The 13,366-nt window shown below is 36.7% G+C and overlaps 1 protein-coding gene across 1 annotated transcript in view; it reads left to right on the top strand.

The window, feature by feature from the left end:
- VWCE (von Willebrand factor C and EGF domains) overlaps positions 1 to 13,366 on the top strand; it is a 30,424-nt gene that overhangs the window by 6,689 nt on the left and 10,369 nt on the right. The window contains exons 8-16 of the mRNA XM_053449266.1: positions 481 to 597; positions 988 to 1,110; positions 10,009 to 10,137; positions 10,462 to 10,581; positions 10,700 to 11,115; positions 11,198 to 11,288; positions 11,366 to 11,448; positions 11,804 to 11,891; positions 12,925 to 13,010. Of these exons, the coding sequence (XP_053305241.1) occupies positions 481 to 597; positions 988 to 1,110; positions 10,009 to 10,137; positions 10,462 to 10,581; positions 10,700 to 11,115; positions 11,198 to 11,288; positions 11,366 to 11,448; positions 11,804 to 11,891; positions 12,925 to 13,010 (1,253 nt within the window). The remainder of the gene's footprint in view (positions 1 to 480; positions 598 to 987; positions 1,111 to 10,008; positions 10,138 to 10,461; positions 10,582 to 10,699; positions 11,116 to 11,197; positions 11,289 to 11,365; positions 11,449 to 11,803; positions 11,892 to 12,924; positions 13,011 to 13,366) is intronic.

The raw sequence follows: 13,366 nt of genomic DNA, 5'->3' as shown, positions 1-13,366 counted from the left end.
ATAGGATAAAGTTAATAAAGGAGTTTTCAGTCTCATTCTCCTCCTCCTCCCCGTTTTCATCTACTGAAGCGAGAATACTTAAGTATGCTCTCACACAACCTCAGCTTTACTTAAATACATACGTTTTGCATAAGTTCAAGAAGCATACACACATTTGTCTGCCACTTCCTGCAGTGCTGTGCAGGAAGTGTACTTAAGTACACTTCCTGGTTTTAGTAGAACACGGCAGGGGAGGAGGAAGTCTTATTTAAAAACTCCTATAAAAAGAGAATGCATGGACTTATTTCCGTGCTGTAAAGTACATTGTTGTCCGTGCAAAATCAGCTCCAACATGCATTGAAAAATGAGGACAATTTATAGGATGCAATTTAATTCATTATCATTTTGATAATTCTTTAATTCCCACTTTCAACCCACTGGAGAGAGAGCTAGTTTCTTAAATACCGCCGTTTCTAGCCCTGTCATTCTTGTGTGTACTAGATATAAATGAGTGTGTATCGTCATCTTGCGAGGGAACCTGCATCAATACAGAAGGAGGATTTACGTGTGACTGTGGGCCAGGTCTGAAGCTGTCGGCTGATGGAAGCAGCTGCTACGGTAAGTCCTCAGGCGGACAGTAAAGCCTCCCATGGCTGTATTGATACATATATTTTCCCTGATCCGCAAATTAACTTGAATATTTTGGGCTTTATAATTCTTTTTGATCTTGACTTCAGTGAGGTCACAGGAGCAAAACTCAGGGGAAACCTGGCTCAACCAAGCTACTTTTATCTTTATCAGGCTCCAATGCTGATGCTCATTCAAAGAGTCCCAAGCATTTTATCGGGTTCCTTGTTCAATCATTCCTAGAGTTAATGTAGTGGAACCTTTCCATTCTGCGCTCTGTTGCCATTGTTGTGAAATTGCCTTTACGGTATGTTATGTCGCGTGAGTGTTTTGTGTCCTGCGTGCCGCGTTATGTTGTTTTCTTCTTCTACTTGCTATCAGACGTAGATGAATGCTCAGCCCACAGATCTCCGTGTCAACAGAGGTGCAAGAACCTCTACGGCAGCTACAGGTGCTTGTGCAGGGCAGGATTCGCCCTCCATAGCAATGGGCACACCTGCGCAGGTAAGAAGTTCAAATGGAGACTGGAATGAATTAAGCTAAAGAGAATGCATAAACATTTCACGGGATTGTTGCGCCTAACATGGGTTTAATAAATGGAGAATGCTATTCATACGCTCACTTACACTACCATTCAAAGGTTTGGGGTCACTTTCCATGTTTCATGGAAAACAAGGACATTTCTAGTTGTAACATAATTCAAAAAGGGTTTTCTTTTTTATTTTTTTATTTAGTCTTTATTTGCATTTTCATAAGACAAAACATTTATATACCAAATAACAAGAGAAGAACAAAAAACAATTACATAGACAAGATGACAGATAAGAATTTTGCCGTACAACATAATGCTTATCTTCCTCATAGACGAGAGAGGAAAAAACAAAAAAAAACAAAAAAAAAAAAGAAAAAAAATTTATATAAAAAACACACTACAAAAAACAAAAATTAAATCAAATATCCGAGATGAAGCTGGGAAGATGGGTAATGTGAGATAGGGCGAGTATTGCCGCTAAAATAAGCTTATACTATTAACTTTTTTGAGACATGTGTCCCATATTTGAGTTTTTTTATGAGACATGTGACTTATGCGCGACACTTCCCTCTCCATTGTAAGCTGAAACTTAAGTTGATTTATCACTTGGAAAAGATTAAAATATCTATTTTGTTTCCACTCTTTAGCTATTGTTTTCTTAGCGGCCATGCAGGTATGAATAGTTATGTTTAATTGAGTTTGGGTTAAGGGGGGCCATCCTAAATGTAGTATTAGAGATGCCGGAGTTTCTGGAATTATAATGTTGTCTATTTTCTTTAGATAATAAAGAATTTCTTTCCAGAAAATATTTACTTTAGGACAGGACCACCATATGTGAATATAAGTTCCTATCGATTGGTCGCATCGCCAACATTTGTTAGAAGTCAATGGAAACATCCTAAAAATGCGAGTTGGAACTAAATACCATTTATTTATAACCTTATATTGTGTCTCCAGAAGGGAGAGATCATGTATCAGGTATCGAAATATTAAGTTCTTTCTCCCAGTCTAGGATTATTTTCGTAGTAGGGGTGTTTCTTTCTTTTAACCTTATTATCTCTGCACATTTAGAGAGAAGTTTCGTTGGTTTTGTTAAACTAAAAATTTGAGCGAGTTTCTTAATGTATATGTCCTGTGAAATTAGGACATGTTTGTTAATACAATTCTTTACTCGTAGAAAATTAAAAATAGTTAGTTTTATCGATTTAAATTTAGTAAGAATAGAGGAGAAAGAAATTATCTCTCCGTAAGCCATTATGTCTGCTATAGTGTTGACTCCTGCTTGTTGCCAATATTTTAGTGAAATATTATCCATAAGTTCTTCTAGAATATTAATCTTTAATGTATCAACTAGCTTGTCTTTAATACCCAAATTTTTTTTAATAATTAGCCATTCCGGAATGATATTCTCTAATATCATGTTTTTGTTTTTAACTTTATTTACTAAATCTTTATCATTCAAGGACCAAATAAAACTGTTAAGAGTAGTTACCTCGCACGACTTACATTCTAACTTGTACCATACTTCTTGTCTGGAGGTTTCTTGGTAAGTTTTAACAATGTGATACAATGTACTCGTTTCATAATATTTTTTAACCTGTGGAAAACTCATACCTCCATCTCTAACGCGTGCACTCATCCGATTTACATTAATCCTGGGGATCTTCCCCTTCCAAAAAAAATTTAGAAAGGACGTATGGATTATAGCGAGCCAACATTGTGGAAATTTTAATGGTATCATACGAAATAAGTAACTCCATTTTGGCATTAAGTAAAAATTTAAAGCATTGACACGGCCCCACCAAGACAGTTCAATTTTTCTCCATTCCTTCAAAAAAGTATTTGACACTCTTAATAGACGAAGAAAATTTATTTCTACTAAATTATCTATTTTCTCAGGGATAAGAATCCCTAGATGTTCAAAGTCCATTACTTTTAGATTTAAAGAAAATTGTTTAGATAAGGTATCTCTATCTTGAGCACTAATATTCTTAGCTTGTGCTATAGTTTTATCAAGATTTAGTTTGTAATTTGACACTAAGCTATAGTTTTCAACTTCTCTTAGAAAATATTTCACTGAAGTTAATGGATTAGTTATCGTGATAATCACATCGTCTGCATAGAGCGATATTTTAAATTCTTCATTGTCTATTTTGATACCAGTTATGTCTTGATTAGTACGAATTTTGTTAGCAAAGGATTCCAAAGTAAGAATATAAAGAATTGGTGAGAGAGGGCAACCCTGTCTGGTGCCATTTTTAAGATCGAACCAGGTAGAGCATAGTCCATGTCCAACCACCCGTGCGCTGGGATTGGAATAGAGAGATATAATGGCATTATAGAACCAGCCCGAAATTCCGAATGCCCTAAGGGTGGCCCTAAGAAACCCCCAACTGACCCTGTCGAAAGCCTTCTCGGCGTCTAATGAGAGGGTCAGGAGGGGGTAACCTTGTTTTTCTGCATGATCTAATTCGTCAATCAGACGTCTAATATTATTAGTAGAATCTCTACTTGGGACGAACCCCACTTGGTCTGAATGTATCAAGTTATCTAATGTAAATTTTAATCTTTCTGCCAGTAGTGCGGAGAATAATTTAATATCTACGTTAATTAAGGAAATAGGACGGTAGCTTTTTAATTCCTCTGAGTTCTTATTTTTTTTTATTATTGGGAGAATGTTAGCCTGCAAGATCTCTTTTGGGAGTACGCCCGTATTTGCAATTTCTTCAAAAATCAAGATAAGATGGTCTAATAGTTCTGATTTCATAATTTTATAAAAAAGGTTGGTAAAACCGTCCGGGCCTGGGGTCTTGTATTTCTGCAGTTTATCAATAATATCATTTAATTCCTTTTTCTCCAGTGGCCTATATAGAATTTCCTTTTGTTCTTCAGACAGTGTTGGTAAATTTATTGTTGCTAAATATTTTTCTATTTCGATATCGTTTACTTCGTTTGAGCTACTATACAATTTTTCATAGTATAGCCTGAATCCCTCAGCTATATCCTCTGGAGACAGTCTTGTACAGCCATCGGAAACTATTTTTGTTATTTTTTCACTTGCTCTTTTCTTTTTAAGCTGACTACTCAAGATTTTATCTGGTCTATTACTTTTGTGATAGTATGTTGCTCTTAATTTTTCCATATAGTATCTTGTTCTTTCTATTTCCCTTTGGTTTATTTTGTCTCTAATAGTTTGGACTTGGGATATAGACTCTGGTGTTGGATTTGTTTTAGCTTTTAACGATAAATTATAATATAATATATAGAGTTCATTTAATGGCTGCTCCCTATTTATTCGCATCTTCTTCTTTATTTTAATGAAGTGACCTCTTATAACTGCCTTATAGGCACACCATCTGGTGATTTGTGTTGTTTGCCCTATTTTATTTTCTAGAAAAAAGGCCTTAGTCATCTCTATAATATAGTTTCTATTTTCCTCGGAGTGTAAAATATAATCATCTAGACGCCATGTTGTGAATGGCGATGGCACCCACCTATCCTTTACCTCAAAAATAATATAACTGTGATCAGACCAAACGTTATCTTTCATCTTTATTTTCTGTAGTTGGCTTACTGCTTTCCCATCCCCAAAAATCATGTCTATTCTAGAGAAAGTATTATGTACTTTCGAAAAGTGGGAGTAATCTCTTGTTGTGGGATATTTCAGTCTCCATAAATCATATAAGTCTGCTTTTAATATCATTTTACAGAAGGATTTTGCTCTTTTTTTTAAGTTTTTATTGATTTTGTTAATTCCCACCTCTTTATCCATTTTCTCATCTAGAAAGCAGTTGTAATCTCCTGCCATAATGAGTACTCCAGTTTTTATCTTATCAACTTTATCTAAGATTTTTTGGAAATATGAAAGTGGGGCTGTATTAGGGAGATAAATATTTACTAATGTATATTTTATATCATTAAGGGTCCCAACCCATATTAGATAACACCCATCTTCATCTTGCTCTAGGAAATTCATTTTAGTCCGAATTTTATTTGAAAATACGATAGCCACTCCTCTCTTCTTTTTATCAAGCATCGATGCCTGACACATAGTAGGAAACATTTTACCACCCCATTTAATTTTGTCTATAATCCTCCAGTGTGTTTCCTGGAAGAAAGCCAAGTCTATTTTTTCTTTACGTAAGCAGGAATATACTCGATTTCGTTTAATCGGCGAATTCAGCCCCTGAGTGTTTACCGAAATACACTTAATTCCCATTTTATTGGGTAATTTAGAGATCCTTCTACTACAGGGGCTGTCATTCGTCCATATACCATATCACTAAGACCTATCTCACCCCACTTCCTCCCAGCTCCATCTCGGAAATAAACATAAACATACTGAAACATAAAAAAGACATAATAAAAAATATACTTAAACACAAATGGACTAAACATATGCATCGAAATAACACCATGTTTATCTAGATACATACTTAGGTTCTTATTGAACCAAAAAGAGGAGTACAGATGGGTATCCTAGATGACAGTAAAAGCCCAGGAAAGGGTCGACAAATATTACTGCAGAATTAATTAGTGAGAACTGTCAAATTTCTAATAATTAGAAAAATAAAGTGCTTAATAATAAAGTGCATTCTTGTAAGAGTTTCATTTTCAATCTTATTATGAAGCCTAAATTTCACCATCTTCAAAAAATACATATAAATTTGTTTATACCAAATAGTGAAAAATTTAAAACACAGATAAAACAAAAGATAAATAGATGAGTAAGATAAAGTGCCAAGTGTAATAAAGTGCATTCATATAATAAATTCATTTCCAATTCCTCTGTAGATCCTAATTTAATTATTATCTTCTTAATAAAGTGCATGTATATTTCTTTATCTAATGGAGGTCAAAAAATCAAGACCTATTTATATATTAATCTTTACTCCAAAGATTGTCTTATTAATTAATACATTGATATTTAAATATAAAAGTGCAAAGTAATTAGTGCATCTCTATACTTATTATATTTCCAATTTTAACTCTAATATCTAATTGGTTACCGTCCTATTAATAAAGTGCAAGGGAAATAAAGTGCCAAAGTGATAAAGTGCCTTCCTATAGAAATTTCATTACAGATTGTACTGTGAAAACCAATTTAATTATCATCATCTTAGTAAATTGCATATATAATTAATTGTATGTGAACATTAAATATAAGTTAAGGTGCGCTATTATATCTTATTGATTACTCCCAAATTTATCATAAAAATTGATATAGATATCTAAAAAAAGAAAAAAAAAGAGTGAACTATAAAATGATATAAACAGTCATGTGACTGTATTATTTCCAATTTAGCTATATATCAAGATTTAAATATTATCCTCTTAATAAAATGCCATAAGTTACTTTGTGCATAGAAGTTTTATCTTTTTTTCTTTTTCCCTTTTTTTCCCTCTTTTTTAAAGAGAGTTTGATCCACACATAATTTAAATATTATTCCCAGTTATATGATATGAACATAAAATGTAAAAAAAAAAAAAAAAAAAAAAAAAAAAAAAACCTCCGTAAAGAATTTTTAATTCAAATTCTACCATAAAGAGTAATATAATTATCAGCGTCTAAATTATAAATAAAAAAAAAAAAAAAATAAAAAAAAAAAAAAAAATTTTTGGTCAATCCTATAACTATTTCATTTGAACTTTACTATCAGGCAAAATTTTGTTTACTAATCTCTCACAAAGGTACACTAATCTCTTTTGTGCATGAGAGTAATATTTAAACCACATATAAATTTTAGTGAATACTCTTAATTTATAGTATTAAATTAGAGTACTAACATGATTTTAAATTCAACTATAGCTCTTATTTAAACTACCATCGTCCTAATAATATATATATTAAGTTCATCATATTTTAGTGAATACTCTTAATTTGTATTATTGAGCTAAAGAACTAACATGATTTAAATTCAACTATAGGTCATATTTAAGGTACCATCATCCTAATAAGATATATATTAAGTTCGTTATGTGAGAGAATAAAATAGATATTAGAATAAAAAAAAACTATATATTTCTGATTGTTTCCAAATTTTTACAAATTAGGTGGTACGAATATAAAAAAAAAAAAAAAAAAAAAAAAAAAAAGGGAAGATCAGATTTTGTTCTGTTTTATCCATTCTTTCAATGAGTTTGGATTCCTAAATGACTCTGTAGAGCCAGTCCAAAATACTCTTATGGCCCTCGGAAAGGCCCATATGTACTTGATATTCTTTTCTCGTAAGTACTTTAAATCATACAAAAAAGATCGCCTCCAGATTCTGGTTGCTGGGGACAAATCAGGATATATTTGGATTTCCGAGAATTTTGCATCTATAGAAGTGTTCTGTCTTCGTGATTTTAGTATGTTTTCTTTCCAATAGGCTGAAATGAAGGAAACAATAACGTCTCTGGGGATGTTATCTGCCAAATCTTTAGGTTTCCTCAGACGGTGACATCCATTTATTAGATTAGAAGGCAATTCTTCTTCTGTAATCATATCTTTAATTAAGTCTAAAATAAAAGATTGAAGTTTATCTGTTGAATAAGATTCAGGAATATTTCTGAATCGTAAATTTAGTCTTCGAGAACGATCTTCCAGTTCTGAGATTTTAATTTGTAGATCTTCAAATTTATCTTCTAAAGATTTTATCGATTCTGAAGTTGACTTATGTTGTTTCTCTAATATTTCATATTTAGCTTCTATATTTATGATTTTTGTTGATAGATTGGCAATTTCCAGCCTAATTTCTGAAGAGCTAGTAGAAATTTCTTGTTTTATATTTTTTAGTAGATCATCTAGAGCGCCTTTTAATATATCTTGTGTAATTACAATAGGATCTGATCTAATAGGGCTGGACAAAGTATCCTCCATAGAGGCCATTGATTCTGCTTGAGAATAGTCCAGACACTCTTTTGTATGTCTCGGTGAAAAGAAAGCCGTGGCTCCTTTATTTGATCTAGAATCTTTTTTGTCTTTTTCTCTGTTTTTAACTGTCTGCAGTTTAGGAGGCATTTTGAGCTTATATATCTGACTTAATAGCGCTTTATAAGACGTACAGATAAAAGCTCGTTAGCTCTTATAGTAAAATTATGTATTTTAAATATTCAGATTATGTACTGAATGTATATTGCCTTGTAGAGATAGCCTTCAGTAGACATCCGGAAAAAGAAAGGAAAAAAAAAAAAAAAAAAAAAAAAAAAGAAAAATAAAAATTTTGCCTCAACCGTTTAATAGTCTTTTTCTTCTTCTTGTTTTTTCCTTATTCCGTTTTCCAAATGCTGGGGATCTACCCTCAGCATAACGGTATTAACACTTCTTATATTATCTTATAAACGGTTCAGCACAGTTATTGCTTTTATGTTCATTTCAATCGTCAAAGCATTTATGTTCATATAGGCAGTGTGGAAATAAATAAGAGATTTCAAACACTTATCTGCAGAGTTTTTGAGCTGCCCAGGCGTCCCAGTCCGATATAAAAAGAGGGAGAGGCGTCTCTGTTCTTTATATCTTTCCTTCAAAGTTCAAAATATGTAAAGAAAATCCTTCATTGAGTATCATTGACATCAGCTCGTGCAGAACAGAAATCTGGATGACTAAATTGCATCACAGACAGCGAAGATAATCCACGCCACACCACGCCACCGCCAGCTCCACCACAAACACAACAGGCTCAGACGACCATCGGTAGCAACACGTTGCAGAACGCTTCCCTCCAGCGGCTCCTCTCCACCTCAGCGTCCGAAGCAGGCGGCCATACCGGCCTTCATATCGCAAGAGGAAGAGTTCGAGCTAGCGCGGGAAGAGGAGTACCGGCAATTCAGGAGGTCCAGGCACCCGACCCGACCGACCCGGCACCCGACCTGGCACCCGACCCGACCGTCCCGGCACCCGGTCCGACCGTCCCGGCTTAGTACTCTTTCGCGGCACAAGCCCAAGCCGCAGCCGCGTGGAGACCCATCACCCTCCTCCTACTGGTGCGTGCAGCGTCACGTCTTCACGCACGTCGCGCCCCTCATCCTTCCCCAAAAAGGGTTTTCTAACGATCAGTTCGCCTTTTAAACTTGGATTTTTGAACATTAACATGCCATCGGAACACAGGAGTGATGGGAGTGAGAAGGGGCCATTGGAACACAGAAGTGATGGGAGTGATAAAGGGCCATTGGAACACAGGAGTGATGGGAGTGATAAAGGGCCATTGGAACACAGGAGTGATGGGAGTGATAAAGCCATTGGAACACAGGAGTGATGGGAGTGATAAAGGGCCATTGGAACACAGGAGTGATGGGAGTGATAAAGGGCCATTGGAACACAGGAGTGATGGGAGTGATAAAGGGCCTCTGTACGCCTATGAAGATATTTCATTGAACATCACCATTTCCAGCTACAATAATCATTTACAACATTAACCCCGTCTGATCCATTTCATGTTATTTAAATGGACGAAATGTTCTTTTATTTTTAAAACAAGGACTTTTCTAAATGACCCCAAATGTTTAAACCATAGTATATTTCATCACTTAAAGTTATTAAAATTAACTCAGTCCTCTATAGGGGCCCAAATAATCAAGCTACTGGGTTTTTGGGGCATCTAAGCATAAAACATTTTTTGGAGCCCCATCCACTTAATGCATGTAATAAATAAAATAATTCTGCATTATTTAAGGATCTCAACATTAATGGTTAAAAAAAAATTATAAGAAAAATACGTGATAGTAAAGTAATTTTGAGGGACCGGTTATGGCTGTATAGGTCTTTCTCTTTTATCCTATAAAAGGGCCACACCCACCGAGTAGGGGCCCTAGGCTGCTTATTCTGGTTATTTGCTAGCAGTTCCCTCGTCATCATTGTGTCATAATATTTATTGCACGGCTGTCTTCAGATATCAACGAATGCCGAAGGCCAGCGACGTCCCATCTTTGCCAACATTCCTGCCACAACACCCACGGGAGCTTCTTTTGTTCGTGTCGAGAGGGCTTTCGCATCGGCTCTGACAAATTTTCATGTATTGGTGAGTAATCTGCATGATACCGAGGCACAAAGTATCTTGAAAAGAACCATTCTTGGAGCAAATTAACTATACAGAGTCATTCATGGGAACTCCAAGAATATGGACCCAGAGCCATGGTATCCCCCTATTCGCCCAATTATCCCAGAGGGAACCAGCGGTGATCCATGATACATCCAATTCACAATGTTCTTTGAGATGAGGGGGAAAAAATGATTTCTTAAGTGCCCAGGGGGTATATTCCACACAGCATTAATGGACACACTCTCAAGGTAGTACTCAACGGGTTTTGTTTATTTGTTGTGTGATTTTTCCCCCTCTTTCTAGATATAGATGAGTGTCTGGAGAACACCACATTGTGCTCTTTGGGACTTTGTATGAATACACTGGGATCCTACCTCTGCTCCTGCCCACCAGGGTTTCAACCCATTGATGGCGTTTGCAAAGGTAAAATGTACTTTTTTTAGCTAAAATATTTGACTATTGGCGAAACAGAAAAATATATAAATATCTTAATGAATCGAGATGTATGTTTTTGTATTGTGTTTTGCATTAATTCCTCTAGAAGCGCGGTCTACTAGCCTTCCTCAGGACACAGAAACAATGCACGGTGGCCGGATGCCACCCAAGCCAACACTACTTGGCTCTCAGAGACCGGCCACCACCACCATCACACCTCCGACTGTGCTGATCCACTCCTTCATCTCACATGAACTTCTGAAACCAACGGCTACCTCAGTATCGCACAGAACGATGACAGACGAGAACCCTTTACCTCCTCCGCAGCACCTCAGAACAGGTCACTCTCCATTAGCCCAAAAAGCCTCAGGGATTTCCCACATGATGATGAAGGAAGACATGATCATGAAACCCGGCACCACCCCACCGCAGCACACCGATATCCCTTGTTGGTATAACAAGGAATTAAAACTGAATGGCAGCTCCTGGGCAGAGCCGGAATGCTTAGACTGCACGTGCCTGGTATGTATTTCATGTTGAGCCACAAAGACTTTTGTCATGTGTTCTCCATACCCGTTGGTTAAAAAAACCCTCCATTTCTCAGGAAGGGACCATATCCTGTCAGAAAAGAATATGCAGCCCCAACTGTTCACACCCGGTCTTGCACCCCGATAGCTGCTGTCTGTCCTGTGATGGTAAGTGTCTCGGTTTTTGGTAGATACTCGCATCTGCTTCACGTTGCCGCACATTGGCTGCCATTTGCTTGTTGTAGGTTGCCTGTTTGAGGGAAAACTCAGAGCCGACGGTGAACTCTTTCCTAAACCCCCAGATAACTGCACCATTTGTATCTGCTTGGTAAGTAGAAGGTTGTCATATCGGCCAAGGCCAGCATATTTTGGGTAACAAAAGGTTAAGGTTTATCCGATTAAAGTATATTTGCTTTTAGTTGGATAATGGACTCAAATCTCAGTTCTTTCAAAAATGTATCCTGGGGCTGGGCATTAATTTTGCGGTCCAGCATTTAACCCTTCACCAAACATTGCTATGCTCCCAGTCTGTGCTGGGAAATACAGACATGTTTCCGTGTATGTGAGACTAACCAACGTCACGCCTTCCAACTCATCTGCCAGCAGTTAGTAATTGATGTAGCCTCATCAGAATGTCACAGAAGGTTTATTGATTCTTTTTTTTGTCTTTGTTGTGTCTTCAGAGTGGGAATGTCACATGTATTCCCCCCGTGTGTCCTCCTGTCACGTGCACTGATCCCTATATGTCTGACTGCTGCTTGCAATGCCCAGGTCGGTATCAACCCAACCCAACTGCAAAACTGGAGCCTTATACATACCCCCCAAGTGTTCCATTTTTTGTAAGACAGTCCCAATTTTTCGCCACTGTCCTTACGTATCATCGTTTCGCTTTAGTGGGTGGTGGGGGTGATGAATTAGCTGGAGAGATCCATTGTTCTCCCATGCCCAAGCCAGGTAGCTGAAATCAACGGAGGTCTGTGCTGTTGGCCTCTTGACAATGGGTGGCCCTTTGGGTAAGGTGGGAGCATAAATACTACAAGCTGAGGTAGATGCCAGCTTAAGGGTTCCAAAGGTTGCCCCAGACATGTCCTAAAATCTACCCATGAACAATTGTGCCGATTGTGGCTGGCAGGCTTTACATATGATTAACCCCTAATATCCCAGAGTCACTATTGAGGTAATATTATATTAGATTATATTAGATTATATTAAAGATACAGTCGGGTGAAGAAGAAAGTAGACCCTCTTTGAATTCTATGGTTTTTACATATCAGAACACGGTAACAATCATCTGTTCCTTAGCTGGTCTAAAAAATCAGGTAAACACAACCTCAGATGAACAAAAAAACATGGCGTATTATACAGTGTCATGATTTATTCAACAAAAATAAAGTATTGTATTATAATATAGATAATATACAGAATTGGTGAGTTATATCAACCATTATATGTTACAATCCTTAAAAATAACCAGAATGAGGAATCTACACACGCCAAGGGAATGCGGGTGCTTAATGTGCCAGGAAGGGCCAATTCCCCAGTAAACCAGAAGGTAAATAAAGGCTCCAGGCACTCAAGAGTTCCAGCGTCAGGCAGATTTATGGACAAAAATAAATAAATCTGCATGACACTGGAACTCTTAAGTGCCTGGAGTCTTTATTCACCTTCACAATTCTTAACAAGCCTTAAGTGACCTCCGCATGCTTTTTAGCCTGTGTGACATCAAAGTATGACCACGCCAAGAATGTATCTGCTTCAACAAGCATCATTCATCATCTGATGACAGAATATGTTTCTATTACAGACGGGTGTGAGTCCCAAGGAAGGATTTACCCGCACGGTGCCAAATTTAGTCGAGATGACAGCGGCTGTACCTCCTGTTTGTGTCAGGTGTGGACCAACCTCATCCCATAAATCAAAGGTGGTGTTCCACCTACACTACTGAATAAAACATTCTTATAAAATATAGTGACAATGACCCTTCCAGGAATAGTATTTTAATCATGGCATTGTATCCAAAGTCATGTGACCCCAAAAAGAGGGCACTAAAATGGTAAATGGCTTTGTCAACCTAGACATAGAAAACAGATCTACTGCTTTCCCAAATCCCATATTTTATAGCTCAGTACACCAAATGAATGTCTACATAGAGACAGCAGCCATCTAAACTATATGTTAGTCCTCCTCCGGTGGAAGCTGGTTGCTTAGCGGTCTTTGTTAGGAGGAAAGGGAGAGATTTAGGGCAG

Source organism: Spea bombifrons, chromosome 10, assembly GCF_027358695.1.
Source record: "Spea bombifrons isolate aSpeBom1 chromosome 10, aSpeBom1.2.pri, whole genome shotgun sequence".
NCBI lineage: Eukaryota > Metazoa > Chordata > Amphibia > Anura > Pelobatidae > Spea > Spea bombifrons.
The sequence above is the reverse complement of the archived record's forward strand: the minus strand, read 5'-3'. Positions and strand labels throughout refer to the sequence as shown.